This window comes from Gavia stellata, chromosome 8 (assembly GCF_030936135.1).
Source record: "Gavia stellata isolate bGavSte3 chromosome 8, bGavSte3.hap2, whole genome shotgun sequence".
In the NCBI taxonomy this organism is placed as follows: Eukaryota; Metazoa; Chordata; class Aves; order Gaviiformes; family Gaviidae; genus Gavia; species Gavia stellata.
The window spans coordinates 34,996,002-35,018,759 of NC_082601.1; the positions used below are offsets into that span (position 1 = coordinate 34,996,002).

Sequence of the window (22,758 nt, forward strand, 5' to 3'; positions counted from 1 at the left end):
ATCAGATGTCAATGTTTAGGATGAAGGAGAAAGGGAATGTGTTTCTAAAAATCTTTTAGAACATTACTTCATCAATTGATTATAATCAAAGTGAACTGCAATGCCCCTCAAACTTGCCTAACTTTTTTTCTAAGTTAAAGCCTGAATACCCAACTCATTCATGCACGCAAGGGAACAGGAGCAGAACTGGTTCTACTCCCGTTGGGATTAAGTTTGATCTTCCTCTCACAGCCCCAGTCCTTCAAACAGCCCTAGTTTACCGTAGACAAGTACGGCCAGACATGAATTAGTGATGTGTTTCCTTAAAACCAACAAATTTGTAGGAGCACCTTTTTCCTCTTTGCATTCCAGTTAATTTTTTGAGACTGGCCAAACCAAATCTGCCCGAATTTATGTAAATACATTTTTACAAGAATTAACAGCAGCTGTAAATTCACCACACTCCTCCATCCTCTATATACTCCACGTCAAAAGTGCAGAAGAACGGAGAGATTCAGTGCTGCTGAATGAGTGAGTACTGTGTCAGTGCTATCCTGCAAGAAAGAACGTGGCTTTTCCGTGCAGCGTATATAGTGTGCTTAAAGCAGCGACTGCTCGTACATATGATGTTTCAGCAGAAGCAAGTGCTGCTCTGCAAACAAACTCTGGCAATGAGGGTTTTTTTCCTTACACTAAACCTCGCTTTCCCTACATCTGTAGGAGGAAACACTCCAGTTAGCCGTAAAACGGAAAGTCTCACTGTAACTGGGACTGAGCGCGAAGGCAGTTCTCTGTGAGGGAGGATGCCACTGCCTGAGTTAAGTCTCCTGAAAGGACTTAACAGGTCACACAATTTCAGAGAGGCAGGCCTGTAGTGCACATTAGCAAATACTGTGCTGGAATGGCTACGAGATCGCGCTACATGCCAACAACCTTTAGTTACATTTAACTGGAAGGTCATGGGACAGTGACCCACTGTATTTTAAACCACATGATTAAAAGCAGTATCCAGAGAATTTTCATCACTTTGGGGGCTTTTACAAACATTGGTAGAGAACTGTCCCCCCCGCTGACAGTCACATGTCTGTGTAAGCCACAAAATACTCCAGTAGGGATGGAAGCTAGATAGGAGGAAAGCCAGAACTCATCTGTTAGTGATGCCAGAGATTACTTATAACAATACAGACAAGCGTGAATTTTAATTTGGCAGCATCCCCATAAAACACTTCCAGTTTTGTCTTTGAAACATGTATTTGTTGGGAAGTTCTAATGCCCAAAGAAGCATAGACATGTGCATCTCTCTCCTGCCCATCACCGTCACACTACAGTGCAATCTTCCAAAATAACCATGACCATTTGCTATAGAAAATGGAAAATATGTTGTTTTTCAAGATTAAGGATCTAAAAGTTTAGGCATTAACAGTGAAATTTACGCTGACTGAGGAAAATGATCTCATTTCATATCAAAATTTTGAGTTAATTCTTCAGGTTTTTTCCCCAGAACTGTTTAGAAAAAGGCTCGCATTTTGGCAGTGAAAACAAACCTGGATTAAAACTGAAGATGCTTTTTCTGATATTACATTTTAGTTTCTTTCTTCCATAATTTGTACAATGAACAAAAATATACATAAATCAGGATAAAATCGTTAAGGATAAAAAGAAAGAAAGAGATCACAAGACAAAACATATGGAATATGATAGGTATGGGGCTCAAAGCCATTTTTAAAAAAAAATCAGGTTAATCTGGCTATTAATACTCTTCCTAGGGAATCGGTCCAAATCCTAATGTTAGAAAAGTTGAGTTTGCAGAATTTTCAGAGAAAACTATGTCGAGGAAAAGTTTTGCACTGAAAACGGTTACTGTGAATCACCAAGGAAGACATGCTGCCTCTTAAGGAATCACATACAAAATAAAAATGTCTTCTCTCGCCAAGTCACACACCAGCGTTGTGCATATTTAACCTAAAACCCAGTCACCTGCTCTTTTTAGATTTGATGGCAGTAAGGAAGATACAGATATAGAGAAAGTATAGGTATAAGGAACAGAATTTTATTTGATTCTGGAAAGTATCATGCAACAAATCTCATTTTTTTTAATGATCCTTGCCCAGCTTTCAGATGACAAATTAAAATTTACAAGTAAAAGAATGTGTAAGGTTAGCACCATAGGAGGAATAGTCTTCTCTTTACCACTCCATTTGACATACGGTTATAAAAGAAAACAGAGGAAAAGAAGAAAAAAAAAAAAAAGTAGGTGACCTTGCATTTTTATTTTCAACAGCCTAAATACTTAAATCTAAACATCGAGATACCATGACCCATCTAGCATATCTAAATAATTCATGTTCAGCAAAACTCACTCTGTACGTTGAGAAATATTTAAGTGTCAAATGGTAACTATCACAAAGTACCAGCTAATACGCAAGGTAAAAATTGTAAAGGTCCAGAAAAAGAAATGAAACAACAGAAATCAAAGTGAGGAATTTGTCCCTCTTCCAGTCTTTGGCAGGTATGGCTATCATGGCTTGCTGCAAAGATCAAAAAAATAAAAGGGATCTGTACTGGGTCTGGCTGGGATGGGTCAAATATCCTAGTATTATCCTGTAATACCCTAATTTCATGGACCAAACATCCAGATGTACTTAATCTAAACTCTCCCATTTCCTACCTGCAAGCAACTACAGGATTACATCAGACTTCAAATGTTTGTTTTCCTTACTTTTGTATTCATTTTAAAAATTTTTCCTTGTGGTTCTTACTGTAAGGTTTTCAAGATAGTGAACAGTTTTACAAACCCTCCAATCTTTACCAAGCAGGAATTCTAATACAGGATTTAGGCATTTTAAATGCCATGTTATTATGTGCTGTCTTCTTAAGGCTACGGAATAATTCCTTTGAAGTATCCTAATTTTGCATTACAAATCAATACTAAGATTTCCTTCGTAAGCATCTCTAATTACCATATATATAAAATTATTTAAAATTATTAAACTACTAACCTGACTCAATTACTAAAAGAAGGGTTCAAACTAAGATCATAAGGAAGAGGCAACTTTTTGTTACAGTTTGGGAAATACATCTTTTGATTACTCCCACCTCGCAAGGTCACGTGCAGGGACTTTTAACAGCAACATTAAAGCAACCAGTTAAAACAATTGTTTTGTCTCCAAATCATAGCAAAACCATTTAGTTTAATCCCAAAGCAAAATGTGGTACTACACAAACCAGCTGTTTTTTTCAGACTGATAACCATTAGCACTAGAACATCTATCGCAGTAAATGCTGTTTTAACACGGAGAGCCAACGTTAACGTTGAACTGCCCAGAGGAGCCTTCGCAGCCATCAGAGCTACATAACTTTACCATTGGGAGAGTAAAGAGACTCTGAACTTTTATTTATCTTTCCTTTATTTATGCTTGGACTTCCAGCACTGCACATCAGATATCCAGGGTCTTAATCTGTCCTATATCAGACTGCAAAAATACAATGCTTTCTCAACTGTCCTTGCATCAAGAAATCAAACAGTCACATCCAACAAACCCTTCACTTGAGTAGTTACTTCTATCTAAAAATGCATCTCTCCTCTTAAGGATTTCAACTAATGCTTCTGGCTTACAAAAGATTAAGTGCAATCTGTTACACTGAAAGTTTATAATGCAGCTCTTGATTGTATTTTCTGTGCACGCATTTACATCAGGCACACAAGTTATATAAAATAGTTTGGAGTACAAAAATATGGTTATAACATAGGAGTACCAACCAGCACAGAATTAGAACAGTTTTATTACTGTAATACCAATTTATATACAGACCCCCAAATTAAGGATTTCTTTAATTCTAAGTATTCTTCCCAAATTGACAACTGTAGTGTACACTCTAAAAAACTGCAAATTAATAACACAAATTTATTTTAACCCCTACCTTGTCTATGCAGTCTGCACCAATCCTCTCTCTTGCACACAAAAAGGCATTATAAATAATTTTTCACAAAACGTCAGGTATGTTTTATTGCACATTGTACATGCCGATATCTAAAAGAAAGGCTCAAACCTTTTGCTTGATAACTAACTGTTTAAATACCTAGCATTTACTTGTGTATTGAATACTATTGCATTTTTCAGGCTCTAACCTTAACTGATAATTTAAAACAAAAAAAGCAGAACAGAAAATATGCCTCGAACGGTATAGCTTTTGTGAAAGAAACAAGCTTTTTTAATTTTACTGATTTCTACTGTATAGAGTCATTAAAAACACTTGACCTAATTAAAAATCCTGTTTCAAAATTTCTGCATTTTTTACTATAAAATTATGCATATAGCTGCTTGTATAATCATACATTCCTTCTGTTTTGCAGAATTAGATGTTCCTGTGCTGTACTGACTAAAAGATCAAGTTACATAGGTCCTAGTGTTAACTATAGGAGTTAGTGAGTCTCCCCAGCGGTGGCAAGCAAGGAGCCTGTCAGAACACCAGAACAGGTCGGTATAAAAAGACACTGGGCACGAGTGGCCATCAAGCATCAAGGCCATGCATAGTTCCTGTTAAGCAGATCTCTAGACTAAGGAATATGAGTAATTTATCATTAATATGCGGGTTTACGGTATGCTGCACTAAAATACGACCGCTAAACAAAGAGAATGATTCGTGTATGACAGATATGTGCCAGCTGGTAAAAATGCCTCACTGGGTAAAAATCTGCATTTTGAGGGTTAAAACTCTGGCATGAACAAAAAAGATTAAAAAGTCGATTGATCAAATGTTTTGCCAAGGGTTTCTAAAGCTATTAGCCGTCAACAGCTCCAGAAAGGGATAAAAACAGCAAAACCAAACAACTAAAATTGCACTATTACAAAGAAACAAGTCCATGAAAGGGAGAGTCACCAGCTGCAGTTAAGGGACAGCCACTTCAAGAAGCCGATTGTTTTTTCGCTTGCAAGTTGGGATATTGCCGTTTTTCTGGCTGCCTTGTATGAACTTCACGCACACTTTGTCTTGTCTGAACTGGACCAGAAACCTAGGAGAGGGAATGAGATACATTTTAGTTAAAGGTGGAAAAAAACCATGAGGAGCAGAAGTTTTTTCTGGTTGGTTCTGAGCATCACTCCAAAAGATGTCATTTTCAGGTCTGTATTAATAATGAGAGTTGGGGAATAAAAAAAAGCCATAGGTTATGGTATGGCTTGAGTGTCCTTCAGGTAGTTATCTCTTAATTACTGCCTTTTGCCTATAACTCTGGACCTTTTACAATAGTTAGTTTGCTATTCCTTTAGAAAGAAGGCAGTTTAAAACAGAATTTCTAATGTACCAGAAATGCAGCAAAGACTATTTCCAACTGCTTCACCGTCGCCCAAAGGGACTTTTCTGTTTTCATGGAAGGAAGCTAAATACTTCTATAACAACATCAGGAGCACTCTTCTTCTGGTTTACGCTTAATTTAGTAGATCTGGTATTTTAGCAGTTCTCATATTTCTAATTCTTAGTTAGCCTTTACAGCCCCCTGCTCAGCAATGGGGAAAATTCACTTCCTTCCCAGCAATCTCCAAATTTAGATATTTCCTACAGACCAGGATAAATTAATCCGGATTTGACTCTTCACTTTTTACTGGAAGAGAAATTTCATTGAATGTGGAGAATTGCTTTAAAAACCCAACAGGCTCCTGTGGAGCCTCAAACTTCTCACTGATCTGGATAGCAAGATTAAAAGCAATAAACAGGGCAGCGCTGCCTTTTGGCTCACACGCAGCGGTTGCTGACCTAAAAAGTCCTCTGTAATACAGCAGATTTTCCCTTTTAGCATCCTTAAAAAGTCCTCCAGCAGAGGCCAAAAACTTCAAAGAATCTGTTCTCCAGCCGGAAACCACAAATCAAGCTGACGGCAGAGCTCGGGGGAGGAAGTGGCCTCTGCTGCGCCGAGCTGCCCTTCGGTCCCGCTTTCCTGCTGAACAGCCCAGACGCTCAAAGATTAACTTGCTCAGCGCTCCCAGCCAGGCAAGCATCCGGAAAACGCGAGTAGATCTTATAGCCATCATCTCTTGTCACCAATGCTGCGTCTTCCTAAATCCATTGTTCCAATATTATATAGATCAACGGTATGTCTCTTAACAGACAGACCCCTGGATCAGCAGCATTTTTACTTATATAAACTCTCTTCCCCAAAAGTAATGTACAGTAGTCAAAGTAAAGCCACATTTTCTCCTCAATCCCTAGTTGTGCTTGTATCTAAAATCTAGTAGGGAGAAGAGAGTCCTGCTTCACTATCAACAGATATGGAACTGCTAAAAAAGAAGCAAATGACTTAAAATTATTTAGTCTGGATAAACTCAATAGCAATACACACTTGAGTGTTTTTAATCTGCAGGACAAGAAACAAAACCACATCCCAAAATGCAAGACTCCCAGAAAGCAGATAGTTTTCCAGACCTAAGGCAGGCAGGCAGTCCAGACTAGTGCAATGCATGCTTAAACTTTGTTTTAGTAGTTTATTCCTTTGTAGCCATCATTAAACTACAATCTTATTAGAAACAGTCACGCTCTTAGAGGCTAAAAACGCACACGCTTGAGCACACTGAATCACATCTGGTAACAGAACAAAGGAAGATGGCAGATGTCATTTTCAAGGAAACAGCAAAATTAGCCTTTAAATAAACCCTGAAATCTGAACAGATATAAATGGTACTCGCTATGACTCTAGAATACAAGCAGTGCAGTGCAGCCAGATAAAAGGTTCAGGTTTTGCCTACAGAAAATATATTTTACTATTGTTCCAGATTTTCTTCTTTATTCAAAATGAGTAAAACTACCACATCAAGACTGCTGAAATCAGGGGGCACTTCACACAACAAACCGAGTGCGTAACAATGAGGGACTAAGCGAGGGACTCTCACTCAGCAGGCTTTAGGAGTTCACACACACAAACTCGTTTTTATTCCACGGCTACAAACACTGCAAGTGCAGTCCTTACTCAAGGCCAAAATAGGAAACTGAATCAAGCAGAAAGAAATACTAATTTGAGATGCAAGCTTTTTATCAAACAAGGCTTTTTAACAACCAAAACCCCAAAACAACAATAGGTGGTTCAAACACCATCAGCAGGAGTTTTAATAATATATTTTTCACCTTCACAAAAAAGGAGGTAGAGCTTTATGGGCCTACATTAGTAGCACCATCATTACCTGTGTTTGAGGAGGAGCTTTTCTTTGGGTTGTTTTCACTGGAACTTGGGACCTGGTGTCCACTCTAATTGATAAACATCTCATAGAAGTACGTGAACTTTTCAGTCACACACAAAATTATTCTCTCAAATGTAGTATCTCTTAATTATTTCTACAGCAGCAATTCTGCTTCACAGCCCTATTTGAAACTACCTTAAGAAAAGCACTTTTTCTCTAATGACTTTCAAGGAAATAAGAACCAAAATGAATACTAGAAATGAGCACACATTGAAAATTGCATCCTTCCTTACAAGTATTCTGTCAAGAGAAAAGAAGTACTAGTTACACAACAGCGTTTTGTTTTTCTAACATTAGAGATACTTGACTTTTTAGCATGTTGTATTGAAGGAAATGCACTTCCAAGCAAACAAGAAACATACTCATCAGATATCTCAATGTTGAGCTTCTGTTTGGTTTGGCTGAGAGTAGTGCGGTAAAGTTTAGTGGCCATTTCAATAAGGTGATCGCTGCTGAGCAGGAAATCTCCTTTACCAGCTGCTCCCGAACCCTGAAACAGAAAGGAAACCACTTAGGACTACCAAAACCTAGAATATGAAAAATACTAAATGCCAGCCAAGCAGGAGGTTTGACAAGGAGTCTTCTCTTCCCAGTGCAATGAAACAACAGTCTTTTGTCTTGTAAATTAAATAGTGATGCAGTGCAGTGTATAGGATCAAAATGCAATTCACTCTCAAATAAACAGCAAACTTGCTGAGAAAGTTAAAAAACCCCTCCTGACTCTAAAGGAGGGTCACCCTTCATTTCTCCTGTAAAGCTGTCGTGTTTCTGTATCCCTCTTCTGGCTATACCGCAGCAAGCTCACAATATTTTCAGAAAGGAACAGAAACCAATTGCCAACACCAGTATTAGGATGAAGGTGGTCAGTATGAAAAGACACATTCTTCAAATCCATTTAAACTAGAATACAAATGCCAGCTTAATGATTTTAGCAAAGCAATGCTGACAGTGCAGTGAAGCAAATATAGCACTGAACTAAGTTCTTTAGAACTGAGTAACCAAATTAGCTGTGCTATAATATGGATTTCTTGGCATCCCATAAAGAAGAGAGAAAATGTTCTGCCAGTGTGTCAGGAAGAATTATATGAGCAGCCAAAAAGGAAATCACTGCCACAAGGAATCCGAACCAGATTAAAGGCCCATATTACAAATGGAAAACTCCAATCCTGAACAAGCTACAGTGAAATACGAAGTCTGATTTTCACAAGTAAATGATCGTTCATAATGTAATAACTGTTCTCATTTGGCTTAGTTTTACATCAAAGTTTTTGCAGATATGGCAAAGTCCAATAAACTTCTAAACCTACAGGCTAACCACTACAGTTTAATGCTACAAGATAATTAATAAACAATTTTGATATCAATGCATGTAAACCAGTCATATTATTGTATTATAAAGTTGTAACCAACCTCCTTGAGGTGCACTGCAAAGAAGCCATCGTTTTGGGAGCTCATGGACACTTTGGTAACATCTCCCAGTGGAACCTCTGACTTGATATTCCCAGATTTTTGATCCGCAAGAAGAACATTATTTTTGGTTAATAAGAAAATCCTGGATGTAGCCTGTGAAAATACAAAAATGCAAACCATTATCTACACAAAGAGAAAACTCGTCTTTATTGAGCACCTACTAAGACTACAAGCAGTTCATAGAGTTAATAAGCTTGGCCCACATTAGTAAACATGAACATTTGATGTTCAGTAAAAGCTGCAGATCAGTTAAAATTGGGTCAAATTTATTTATGTGTCTAATTATAGATTGAGAAGCTTAGCTCATTTTGGCACATATGCTTAGATATAAACAGTTCCTTTAATTACTAGCTTACAGTTATAAAATTCAGAAACTGAAACTCAGAGGCTATGCAAATCAGTATAACCTCATTTCACATGTTCTGTCAATCCCTAGGAAAACCAACGTACCTTTTCAGTGATAGCTAATTCAGGACTAAGCCTCACTATGTACTGTCATTCACCAAAACTATGTTGCAAACACAAATCACGTAGGTATTTTCAATGTTATGTTCTCCTCCCTTTATCTGCTGGAATTATTCTTTAGGAGGATACACTTTCGTATTTTTAAACGACAAATATTTTTAAAGCATGAATCTGTGTTCTTAAATTTGTCTTAGAAAATAATAAGAAAGAGAAATGAAAACTTAATCTACATGTAGCTTTTCCTCCTGTAAAGTTTTAAATAAAAAATTAACTGTTATTTTTAAGAAGTAGCTGTCTTAAGCACATAGAACCATAGCTCATTACTGGGGTTTTTTGGTGTTTTGTTTTGTTTCAAATCTTGAGAGCTATAGCCTATGCAAACACTGGAAAGATTTTGTCTGTATTTAATTAGTTTCTTCTAAACCGGAAAATTAACTTGGTATCAACAACAGGCAACCTAATTTCACTCCTACAAATGCATAAGTGACACCTACATCTGAGAAGTTGAGATCTACTACTTCTAATATTTAGACAGATACAGTGAAAACAATTACATTTACTAAGGGAGGATAATACTTCCTGTTTTAATACCTATAATTTAAATGCAAAACAAGTTCTGTGTTGACAGAGTAAAAAAGTACCGAGCACATTTAACAGCTTTATTCAAATGATACAAGAAACCTGCCTCTTCATTCCAAAAAGCTTTTGATATCAATCACTAGACAGGCAAAGCTAGCAGAGTATGCCACTCACAATTTTAAAACATAATAAAATGTGATAATCAGGAGCTTGAATGACAGTGTGAACCTTGAAAGGTTAAGTTTTCTAAATGCTTCAACAAGAACAGCATTCTCTAAATATTTATTTTCTTCAATTGGCAAATAGAAGATTTAAGTTTGGTACAGAGACTACATTTAGTTGTGAATCAATACAGCCTGTTACCAGCTGATGAGATGCCACTTTTGTTTGGAAAAGTCGCTGAAAACTACAAACCCAAACAAGATGTTAGTAACCTCTGTGTAAATTTAAAATGGGTGCTTAAAATCACCAGTTTATATAAACCCAACATTTCCAGTCTTGCCCTTAAAAAAGGCGGTTTTTTAAATCCTCAAACTATTACATGACAGAAACGAAGTCTCCCTCTCAGTTTACTCATAACAAAAACAATCTACCCTTCTGGATAAAGCAATGCCATTTTATTACCTTCCCATTAGCTCTGTTGATCTTATTCACAACTTCTGCAATAATGATCTTTTCATCCACAGCATCTTTAAGTTTTTTGTACTTGGGGTTCTTGCTGATTTCCAAGTAAGCCCCTTGGAACGGCTGCCCAACACTGCTCAACAAAAAGACACGAGAAACATGAGTTAAATATGAATTGCAGGGAAGAAATAAACCTCCTGAAACCATCCCGTTCTGCTTCAGGCTTCGTGGAGCCAGGAGATGCACCAAATACCATTTTCAATGACTCTACACTGCCAGAAGCGTCCTTAAACTTTGATACGCTCTCTGCCAGGGAAAGGCATTCCCTGCCTCTTTTTTAGTGAAAGAATACTCTGATCAACGCAGAAACCTCTACTCAGAATTTTTACCTGGTTTAAACAACAGCAATACAAAATAATTTGCAATCGTGTAACAGAATAATTAGAGCAATACATAACTGAAGGCAAACAGGACTCTTTGTTTATGCAGCGCGATTGTCCTCAATCCTGCTGAGAAGCTGAAAACTGCAGCCCCCCGAGCTCTGCCCTGGGACTCTCCAGGTTGGTACCACCGTTCACTCAGTGCGGTGGTGCTGGCATCAGTCTGCGCCATGCAGGCATACTACATCAACTGAAAGTAACTTGGGAATTGCTACAGAGTAGTGTGGATATATCTCCCAGAACATTATCCCAGGGGAAAGAAGCAAGGAGGAGGAGGAGGGGTAAGAAACAGTATGTGTATTAGACACAGAATCTTGTGCCCATTAACAGCACAGTGATGGTGAATAAAGAAATTTATCACTAAAGACAGTAATAGGATTTTTTTTTCCTTGCTCTGGAAACATTTCCCAATTAAATAGGCCAGATTGCTATGGGTATCAGAAACAAGTACATCCTTGCATATGCCATCAGTTTTGATTTAAAATCACCAAATAACACTCTCTGTGCAAACAGAGGAAATAAAACTTCAGTAGGACCGACACCTCTGCTCTTCCACAGTATTTCAGAGTGACAGACAAGAACTTGCCTTTAAGATCTGCTGTTGTTTGTTAAATATGTACCAGCTCTTCATCAAGACTTGTGCTTGCAAATCACCCCATCTTTATCCACCTCAGGGTTATACAGTAATAGCTTCGCTATCAGTTAAGAAGTGGTGAATACAGTTGCTGCTTGCTTTGTTTGGAAGTCCCTTTAACTAATCACTTTGACTAAATTACAGTCAAAGCCCTAAATGCAAAGCTTTGCCAAGACTAGAGCCCAAGAGGAACCAATACGTTATGTGGAATAGCAATACCTTTGTAATTGCATCTCTGGCATACAGAGACATGAGAGAGAAAAGGAAGGGTACTGGTATTTCAGTACTCACAAGAAGTCCCTCTCTGTTCTTAAATAATTATATTACACACAGAAAATCAGCCACATCCTATGAATCATTATCAAACTAACTAATCAGAAACTTTATACAGTAATTTCCTCCACCCTTAGGCCAATTAAAAAAAAACCAACAGGAGCTAATCAGCTCTGAGTACAAGAAAAAAAAGAGATGGAAATGTTTCTAAATGAGTGCGGGGTGGGGAAAGAATTCTAACTTTCTACCATGTTGGAACTTTGGGGTTTTTTGTTTTTATTAATTAGCATTATGAAACCGTAGTCACCAAAACTGTAGATTCCCTGTGGACTTTGTCTCTAATCAAATGATAATGACTTACAAGCTAAAACTGAAATGAATCAACAGTTACCCTCTATCACATATACCGCTTAAGAACGTCTTGGATAAAAGTAACTCAGATATATATTTTGCTGGATAATATTTCATGGTTTAATCTTGGTGTAAAAAGTACCAAACCAGGGATATAAATAAAATTTCTTCCTTCCCAAGGAACTCTACACTGATCAGATGTATACTGACTCAAAGCAGAAAAAACCTGCTCGCTCCTAGAAGAGTCCAAAGGCAGCATCTTTCTCTTTTCCCAGCAGCATAAAAAGACATCCCAAAGCAAATAACGAACAAACCACAAGCTAACACATAGAGCCATTAAATAAGTGATCTGCTGAAGGGAAGAAAGAGAAACATATACTGAGCCCATTACAGGAAAAAAGGAAATATCTCAATAAAAAAAAAGAAACAAAACAAACCAATAAAACACACAAACATCCAGGCAGAACTTGTCCAGGCATGGAACTGCCCTCATCAACTCTTGCAGATTCCTGTTCCTCTCTCTACTGAACCTTGCTTTTTGCTTTACAGTGCTTTGTTCCTGCTCAGCTCAAACTATGGCTTCCCTAAAAGAAAACTCTCCTGAGATCGAGGAGACCTTTGTTTTCAAGAAAACCGCAATTTCTAAGCTCATATTCACTTAAAAAGTTCAATTCAACTTCTTTCAAGGACATCAGATCTCTATTTTGTCAGTTTTATTGCATGCAAAAAAAAAAAGTGCATTCCCTAAGTAAAATCAGATACGAGTGCACTTTCTTGAGTAATGTTAGCTCTGCAGATAGCATTGACAAGAATTAATCAGTTTGTAAGAACTCAATAATCTGAGAAACCAAAAAAATTATTTGCAGAGATTTCACATTTTTAAAAAGTCTCCAACTAAAAAAAAAAAAAAAAAAGATTCTAAAATGGAAATTAACTTCTAAGCACTTTTTTTTTTTTAAGTATCCTTTCAAAAAGATATATATCAATGTATCTAACTCTTAAATTACCTAGTCTTCACATTAGAGCATTACGCTGAATGTACGAAGTTTGAACACAGGAGAGCTCCCTGGCACGCCTCATCTGGGAGTGACACTGTCTCTTACAGCCTTCCAGTTCACTCTACATTTATTGGTTGCAGGAACCAGCATGACGGAAACTAGTGGAAAGGGTGAGAGTTACTCCCTTCTACGTGTTCTCCAAACTTTTATGATGTGAACAGGTGATGGGGGGTTAGAACAACAAAACATCAGGGCTTCTGGACAGAAGTGCTCAGTATCACAGGGTTAGTGGGCTGCAACAACATCTAAGTTAGAAGCAAACTGAGGTCAATTTCCAGGATCGTGAAGTAAAATGATGGAGGGACATTGTCAAACAAGGAAAATGCACTTTTCTGCTTAAGATAAAAAGCAAAATCTTGCTTAGTTTCCTAAACCTATGTAAGGATATTGAATTCATTGTACACTAAAAGCAGCAGAACAAGTCATTACCTGGCTGGATATAAAGCCTTCTTGTCCTTGAAAAGTTCACTCGCTTCCAGTTTTTCTTCATATATAAGCTTCTGCTGATCTGTGAACTGGTCTCTGTACTTCTTACACTACAAAACGTGATATAATTAAACAAACCAAAAAATTATCCTTCCAAATCTGATTTGAAGCAGCAGCACCACAGACTAATGTTTGCTTATTGCTCAAGATGCACATTCTTTGTATACTTCTGAAGTGACTCAGCTCCACCCTACATGCCACTGGAGCACAGTAACAAACAGCAGCGGTGTTTCTCTCCTCAGCCATTCTAGATACTTCGGAATTACACCAGAAACAATCTCTAAAACATATCATTTAAGCATGCTGCATTTGAACACGAGCTTAATCTGTCATATACCAGTCACTGGAAGCCTGTGCTAAAAAGGTTCACAGAAACATATATAGTTCCGTGACTGCGGAAGTTTACGTAAACAGGCAGAAAGAACAAAACATAGCTGAGAGGATGAATTTTGCAGAAAGAAAAACTGTTCCTTGACAATTCACAGAAACCACAGCCACAAGGATCAGTAAAATGTCTCATCAGCACTTATACAGATTCTCGCTGTTCTCTCCATCCAAAGATCCAAAACAAATTTCAGCTAACCACAGTTCAGAAGTAAGAAATTCCACCCGATACTTCCAATGCTGGTCTACGAGCTTGTCTCAGTCCTGGCCATGGACACAAGTATTATAAGCTACCAATTAACAGGCAACAGGCATACTGCTTTACTGTTAAGTTAAGAGCTGACGGCAGGAAGCAATCCTCTCTCCCTCGCCCCAGAAAGGAGTAAGCAGGATAGTTATAGCCCTTGCAGGCCAAAGACAATGATCAAAAGACACACTTCTTCCAAAGAAATAAACCATACTGTCTGGAACGGGAAGAAATACATCCTAAAAATAGGCTCTTCATGAACCACACAAAACTACTGAAAATCACAGACTAGACCAGAATGTGTCCTACCCTCCACAAATGGAAAATCCTCTTTAGTTCCTTGTGAGTTGAATCCAAGAAAAGGTAAGGTCTCGCTGGCCAGTTTTTATCTATTGGTGATAAAGAAGGCATCTTATTCTTCATTTCCAGGAAGTATTTTTGCATCTGTGATAAAATTGAAGCAAGATGTTTTATTAATGCTCAAATACCAGAGTTACTGAAATAAGCAAGGAAAAGCAGATGCTCTGTGATTGAAAGCACAGTTACCAAACTACAACTCTCAGCTTTCATAAACCTGAATACAGATTTAAAAAGCCAGGTATATTGGGAAATGCAGATTTGGATATTATACAAGTGTGGCAAATGCTTAGGTAGTACCATTCCCACACCTTCAAAACACTATCACTATCCTTTCTTTACAACATCAGAATTTTTAAGTTGTCAGTTTTCCATGTGCTTAACTTGGACATTTCCTTACAAAGACTATCAAGGCCATAATACTGCTGTTAATTTTGCTAGAAAACGAAAATTTAAACCACAGAAAATATATGTGTGCTTTGTACGGATATATACATACAAGTCTCTGAAGGGTAAATTCATAAATTTTTCTTCCAGCATTGGCTCTGAAGAATTTCCTGTACTCTCTACGGACCTGAAAAGTTAAACAAACCCTCAAAGTGAATACAAAGAATTAATTTGTTTGCACAGGTACTTTTTTTTATAAAGCTCTATGGCAGAAAATACTAAAAAAAGCATACAAACATGCGAAGTGTTCCCTGAAACAGGAACACTAACTGGATACACTTAAAATATATGTAACAGACTGTGGACCAAGAGGTCAGAAAGTTACCTTGGATGACCTGAGTACAGTCATTTGCAAATTTAACAGAGAATTTGAAATACCTTCCTCTGAAAAGGCAAGCTATTCAAATATTGTTGAATTCGCAGCATGAATCTATTTTCACAGGCTTTTGCATAAAGTTGGACTGGAAAAAGTGAGGTATCCTCAGTGATACATATTTTATTGTGTCTGAAGTGACATTGAAATGATGTTAGTTACGTAGTTAACTGATGAACTCTTTCTGATTTTTCTCCTTTAAGATTCTTAATACACAGAGTTTTCTGTAATAAAATAGGGATTCTTTTTTATCTAGAGCAGACTTATGCATGAAAAAACTCTTTTCACACAAGCAGTCTTCATTCCAAAAGGAAAATAAGATTCTGGTGCTTGATAGGAGCAGAGAATCAACACAAAGGTTGCCTAATGTCAGCTTGATATTGGCTCCTAAAATTTATTTAAAAAAAAAAAAAATCAAAAAAGAATCAAAAAAGTGATCGAGACCCATTTTTGCAGGTGATACTAATTTTTTTATACATGCTTGTAAATGCAAGTTTCAGAGTACTTGTTTTGCCCTTGGTATTGCTGTCAGTGCTAATTAGCAGAGTCTCTAAATTCCCCCCCTCAGTAAACCCAACGTGAGAGAGCACACAACCGGTTTGCAGTTTTATCTGAAGCCCAGGCTCACATCAAGTTAGCTGAAACATCCCCTAATTTTTTTCAAACTTTGGCACAGCCTGCAACACACCTGTTAAAAGTTTTGAGCAAAAACCAGGGGAAACATTGTGGCTTTGCATAATTTATCCCAGAGCAAATTTAGTGGTTTTAGCTAACTTGCTATGTGTTGCTGAGTTCACTGTAATCAGAAAATAAAGGGAGACCCATAGGGGAAAACCCCACACCAACATGTAAGAAAAAGCTTGCTTGGCTTGCCCTGGCACTCCTTCTGCCCCATTCTGAGTGTCATGCATTTTGAAAGCAAGAATCTGTCACCATTCTGGGATTAAAAAAACCCCACAGATAAATGGGGTTTGGTTAATTACACATTAAGATGCATCAACAAAACTGACAGCATTCAGCCGTCTTCATTCTATGCAAATACAGCACATGATTTTTTCCTCCTCACTTTATAAGAAAAATTATTAGAGTTCTTATTCACTGATATTCTGTAAGGTTTAGTGCTCTATAATTAGTGTACATCCTTTATTTATTATTCAGGGATGGAAATTAACACACTCAAAGCTACTCCAACCACAATCATCCCAAATCTCACCATGTTCTCATAGACTGTCTTTAATGAAGTTGCTTTATATTATTCTTCGTGAGCTGCAAGGTGTGCAAATTAATTTGGAACAAAGGGACTAATATACACCCACACATCCTATTGGCACTGCAAGGAAGCTGCAAAGCAAGCACTGAGAAATGCAAGCCATTCCAGAAAAGCCTAAATCTGGAAAATACCACAGAATGCTATTAAAATCTACTTATCACACAATAAAAAAAAAAAGGACTCAAGAATTAATGGTTTAATCTTGATCACTTGTATCAACTTTAAATCTGCACCTCCATATGTCATGGGTGAAAATATTTTGCCATCAGACAAATGAGAATTGCCTGTGGTAACAGTGGTATATCGGAACTACAGACTATGTTCTTATTCAGAAAAATATGCATGTTCCAGGTGAGACAGAAGTGCCGCTTACACTATTTAAAAAAATACATTGAAAAACCACACCACAGACAGGCAGAAACATATTCCTGCTGTAATGTGCCTTAAAGGTTTTGGATTCATCAGTTTTCATTTAAATGCTGCTGTTTGATATAAAACAGCCTCTGAGTTCTCAGAAGGGACATATTCTTGTTCTAAAATCATAAAAAACAGACCCACTTTGGCAGTAGTACCTCAAGCGTGATTCTGATCTGCAGAACAACTTCTTAAAATGGCTCCTTTGTATTTCCAGCTCTGGTTTCCATGCATGTATTGTAATAGATTTTTTTATACACATAATATGCACATATTATATACAATTATATGTTTTGTAACTAGTTTATCATCAATAGAATAAGTATGAGAATATGAGAGCTGGCCTTTACTCTGCATTGTCAAGTAAATTGTTCCCTTTTATACTTCTGTAGTCTACAATATCCCTATTAGCAAAAGCGACACCCAGCCAAACAGAACTGATTTAGATTTCCGCAGTTTTTCAGGACTGCATCTGTAAAACTATGTTTGAAAACTGTGTTATGTAAATCATTTGGGCACAGACCTGAAACATCTCAATATGCCATTGTCATAGTCTATTTACAGAGCAGAACTACATTTTTCCAGATTACAAATGTGTTTTCTTTTGCCAACCAGTCCTTGAAAGCACGGGACAGAGAACAAAAGACTCTCGTACATCTCAATTTTTCTGGGAATTCATGGCTGCCACAAGCCATAGGTAATTGCATTCAATGCCATGCCCTAAAAAGGCTTGATGGAAGCGACAGGACATTATTATTAGGCTTTACACCATGCCCTTGACACTGCGATCAGGGGTCTAACCTGAGCAGCAGTGAGAGTCAAACAGCTCCACCCTACTTCCCATTCAAAAAGCAGAGGTCACAATAAGAAAAGACATGCTTGTAATCTTTCTGGATAGGATCTTTGCCAACGTAGGTCAGGTTTTTAAGTCAACAACCATAACAGGGTCCCTTTAATCTGACATTTGTCTTTCATTTGAAAACTGAAATTCCTGATATGACAAAAAACACCTGCTGCCTAAATATTGCTGTAAATGAGGCATTTTCAGATTATGAATCATTAAAGTCCACGACAAAATTAAGCAATGTAATTCTGTGTAAAAATCATCCCTACTAGTGAGCCCACACAACTGCTTGTTTATTAAGTGGTAGTAAGATGCCACACTTTATTGAGTTCATGTTGACAGATGGGAGTGTTTGAGAAAGTACCTTCAGTCCAAGCCAGTAAGCCCAAATGACTGCAACAGCATGCTTACGCCTAGCCTCCTCCTTCAAGCGTTTCAATTCCCTTCGAGCCTAAAAGGTTTAGATAGTGAACAAAAGAGACAGCCCGATGCAGATAGCACAACGACCAGAAAAAGGCTTCTCCCAAATAGAACAGCCAACTTACAATCAAGATACAGGAAGATGGAAGAACAGCGTTTAACCTTTAAAACCCAGTGTGTCAGTGTGAATTCGTGTGAAGCCACATGGGAGGTCAAAAAAGCCTCCACTGCTGCTTAAGTGGCATGTACAGATAAGAATTTTGTCAGCCCCATTATTCGCTATCAGTGTTTCCATCTTCTCTTCCGTGCACACCTCGCAATCAGTGGTAAGTGTCTCCTAACTTGATTCTAACGGAGAACTTTGCCTGCAGTTGCATGATCAAAATGATGCGTATGAAAATCAAGACTTACTGAAATCTCACTATCTAGTCACTTCTTCCACTGGCAAGTGCCTGGGCAGAACAGAATCAACTCTGAAACTATGTACGTAACGATGAATTACCAGCACTGTATCGAGGGCTTTTTTCCAGAGGTTATTTTTTATTTTGATCTTTATGTACTTAAAAAAAATTCTCCAGCCTGGTAAATTATGTCTGTCTCTATGGAAGGAAGGGGTAAACCCCCCAAACTTAGTGCCTTCCTCCCATACAAAGAGATAGGCACCTACCTACATTTCATCAATCATTCCCATTTTAAGAAAGCAATTTGCAAAGTATTCTAAACACAAAGGCATGTGTGGGCGACTTAATAGAATCTCACATTTTCGGAGCTACCAGTACATTTGTTATTCAGTTATCCGATGATAAAAGTTGAGTAAAACAAAGACTTCCAGTATTATAGGATCAGCAGCTCTAGCGATGTATCTGCAGTTGTCAAGTTACCTGTTGTCAAACAGACTTGTGCAACAGCAGTTCCAGCCTGTGCCAGTTACACTTTTCTGATGTAGCTAGAAAGGTTAATTTGCATTACATAGAGGCTCTCATAAAGAATATGTTTTCACACATCTGCTTGGAGCAAAAGCTCCTGCTGTACAGCACTGTAAAAACAAGGACTCTGCAAAGCTAAGTATTTGTCTGTCTTGTGAAAAGGAAGGAAACTGAGTACTTGAGGTCTATGGCTTTTTTTTTTTTTTTTTTGGTAAAGCAAGCAATCTCTGAAGATAACTTTCAGAAACTTTTGTTTTAAATGTTCCCCTGGGAAAAGATAAAACATCACACCAATAACAAGTTTTATCTTTTATCAGATACTGTAATTCTTTTTCTAATCTTAATTCAATTTAGATTATTATCTTTAGAGTTATATATATTATTATATTTAGATTATTTATATTTAAGGAACAAGGATGCAATTTTTCATTAAATTCCTGTGAGCCAACTGATAAAAATAACTACTAAAACATGTTAAAAAATATCCAGATCTACTAAATATTTAAATGAAGAGCTCTAACACAGTTAACATTATTGCATTGCTTTCTGGATGTGTCCTTTTTAATTCTAAAGAACATCTTCAACCTAGGAAAGTAAATATCACTTTTGCAGTACTGAGCGATTCTTTGGGTGAAAGGAACTCTGGATAAAAATAAAATGAATTATCAATGTACTGCATTTAAACAAACGTAGAGGAAACAGTGTGTTCTGTCAAATTACATAGCTACCTAAATACCAAGCTAGAACTGAAAAGAGGCAAAGTCTCTCTAGTATGAGGGAAATCCTGTACGTGTTTGTTTGGATTCCCAGGGCTGCCATTTCATTAGAAATCTAATAGATTTATATCAAAATAGCAAAGGTCAAACTCAGCATTATACTCCAGATGTAATTTGACCACATTTCTCCATCTAGTTGGCAAGGTATTCTGACACCACCACCCCCTCACCCCCCCAACCTAAATAATAGAAGACGTTTTAAACTTAATGTATTTACTGAATTTGTTTTCAACTAACTTATGAATTTATTAATTGAAACCAATAAATTTTTGACATCTAGTGAACAGCATTTCAAATGTTCACATAACCCACAACTGCAGGCTGGGGATTAGCAAGAATCTTTCAGTGGGACTTTGCTTCTGAAAACAAACAGCTGATGCTGGAATTCCTGGGATTTTTCTAGGGCTGTAAGTTTGGAATTGCAAACTAACATAATTTTCTTCTAAAAGATCAGGTCATAAAACCGTGCTTTGCTTGTACTTACTGAAATTTTCTTACTGGTTCAAATCACAGCCAGAGAATCAATTAAACCAATTAAAACTAAAATTTAGTAAAACTTAATAGCATTGGTTTGAACTTGTAAATGAAGACCTGTAAATGCCCGGGTTGCAGAATATACAGCCTGGTGAAAATCTCAATTGGATCACTAATATAGTGTCACTGAAAGCACTTGTTAGAGGGGAAAAAAACCCACACCAAAAAACCCCAACCTTCTCTCCCCCCGCAAACCATGCTTTGCATATTTACACGTAGTTAAATGCACTTCCTAATTCAAGAATACTGTAGTCTAGTCATTTTTAATCTAGTCTAACGGCTTGTTAGTGCAAATCACTACTTGGCTGCCATGCAAAGAATTTCCTACTCTACAAAAAACTGACATACAGAATGTTGTCAGATTTATTAAGTGTGGCGTGAATGGAAATGGAAGGAATCAATGATCATGCTCTATTATTTTAAAGTCAATTGTATTAGTCATTAATTCTCACTATTTACTACTGATTAAATGTTGATATTGTTGGGTAATGAAGGGGGGCATGTGGTATGTGCATGAAGTACCTTATATCCAAGCCAGTAAGCCCAAATAACAGCAATAGCATGTTTATTTCTAGCCTCCTCCTTCAGTCGTCTCAGTTCCCTTCGCGCCTGTGATGCATTTGAAAATGGGATATAGAAAAGCTTAGGAAAGAAAAGGTTACTGCAAGTTCCCAATGGTGCAAGAAAGAAAGAAAGAAACCATTCACTACAAACAGCAAATATTAAAGCGTGTCCCAGCTTCCCAGATTGCACCAGCTAAAACATGTTAGCAGCAAAGAGAAACATAAAAATCAGTAGTTGAAGACACTGAAAATATTCCCAGATGATTCTATCCTGAAGGGCCTTCTTCATTCTATGTAGAGACAATTAAGTGCACAATTTGTTGCCATTTTCTTACCTGGGTACCATGCCAATAAGCGGCAATTATTGTGGCAGCCTCATTACAACGCTTCTGATGCTTAAGTTCCCGAAGAAGTTTCCGAGCCTGTAAGCAATTGAAAACATTATGTTGTTCAAATAAATAACTATAATTTCTTAATGATTTTAAACTAAGGCACTGCAACCTGTAAACCTAGGCAAAACCAAAAAGCCACAATGCCTCCAAATCCCCAAGCAAATAAATTCATAAATGCTATGTAGCCTAACATTCGCTGTTCCAGGCAGGATTCTGTGCACAAGTGAGAGCTTGGGACTGGCAGTTCAGGGGATCTTAGTTCAATGTTTAGTTTTCTCCCAGATTTTCTGCATCACCTGAGATAGCTATATGTCCATCTGTAAAATGGCAACAATACTTTTCCTCCACACAGTATATGTCTTACCCATTTAGACTGCAATAAAGAATAAATCACAAATAAATTGCCTGGCTTTAGGTCACACTTAAGGCTGCTGTCATACCAGGCTTTTATCCACAGCAGTGCTACCACAAAAGAGTGCGTTCTCCAATGACAAACAGAAAACCATAACTCAAGACGAGATGATGTTTTTACCCAATTTTCTTCAAATAACTCTCATGGGAAAAGACAGCACGTCAATAGTTAGACTCAAAGGATGCTTTTAACTCATTTAAACAAAATAATGAAGACAAAGTAAAAATAAAGAAAAACAGTAAAATCAAATTACGCTAGCTTATTGCTGGCAAACTTTAAAACCTGGGCAAAAGAGGGCTGGTAGCACCTATAGCTAGTAACTGCAGCCCCTTCCTTCCCTGTCTGACAGGAAGGGAACCGACTCCAGAATTAAAGGCACTTCTCTCTTCCCTAAATAGAGGAGAAAGCCACATTTAGTGGGGTGGAGAAAGGTTAGTAAGAAAACAGCAGAGCCCAGGGACATTTTTTCTGAAGCTGGACAGCAGTAGTTACTTTAAGCGCTGTGGCTGCTTTCATGTGAGCTGTTAACCTCATTTTTATCTCTTATTACAGCATCACTCCTTAAGTCTCTACTATGGCTGAAGGATTATCCCTTCACGAAGTACAAACCTCTCAGAGAAGAAGCAAAGTTGTAGCAAATTGAGGCAGAGGACAAGCAAACAGCAATAAAGTACTCGCTCAACACAAGTTGAGTACAGCACACCTTCACCCCTCTGCTTAATTCCCAGAGGAGAGTTGAAGACTTAACCCAAGTAACATACTGCCCAGGTGACCCAAACTCTTTATTTTAAGCCTGCTTTCAATTTTGTTG

General features: G+C 37.5%; 1 protein-coding gene across 1 annotated transcript in view; it reads right to left on the reverse strand.

Moving 5' to 3' along the window:
- Window positions 1-2,153: 2,153 nt before the first annotated feature.
- MYO1B (myosin IB) overlaps window positions 2,154-22,758 on the reverse strand; it is a 113,720-nt gene continuing 93,115 nt past the window's right edge. Inside the window, exons 22-31 of the mRNA XM_059820790.1 lie at window positions 21,479-21,565; window positions 21,103-21,189; window positions 18,289-18,375; window positions 15,076-15,150; window positions 14,529-14,663; window positions 13,532-13,638; window positions 10,347-10,479; window positions 8,619-8,771; window positions 7,571-7,698; window positions 2,154-4,993 (exon numbers count right to left, since the gene is read on the reverse strand). Coding sequence (XP_059676773.1) covers window positions 4,870-4,993; window positions 7,571-7,698; window positions 8,619-8,771; window positions 10,347-10,479; window positions 13,532-13,638; window positions 14,529-14,663; window positions 15,076-15,150; window positions 18,289-18,375; window positions 21,103-21,189; window positions 21,479-21,565 — 1,116 coding nt within the window. The 3' untranslated portion in view covers window positions 2,154-4,869. The remainder of the gene's footprint in view (window positions 4,994-7,570; window positions 7,699-8,618; window positions 8,772-10,346; window positions 10,480-13,531; window positions 13,639-14,528; window positions 14,664-15,075; window positions 15,151-18,288; window positions 18,376-21,102; window positions 21,190-21,478; window positions 21,566-22,758) is intronic.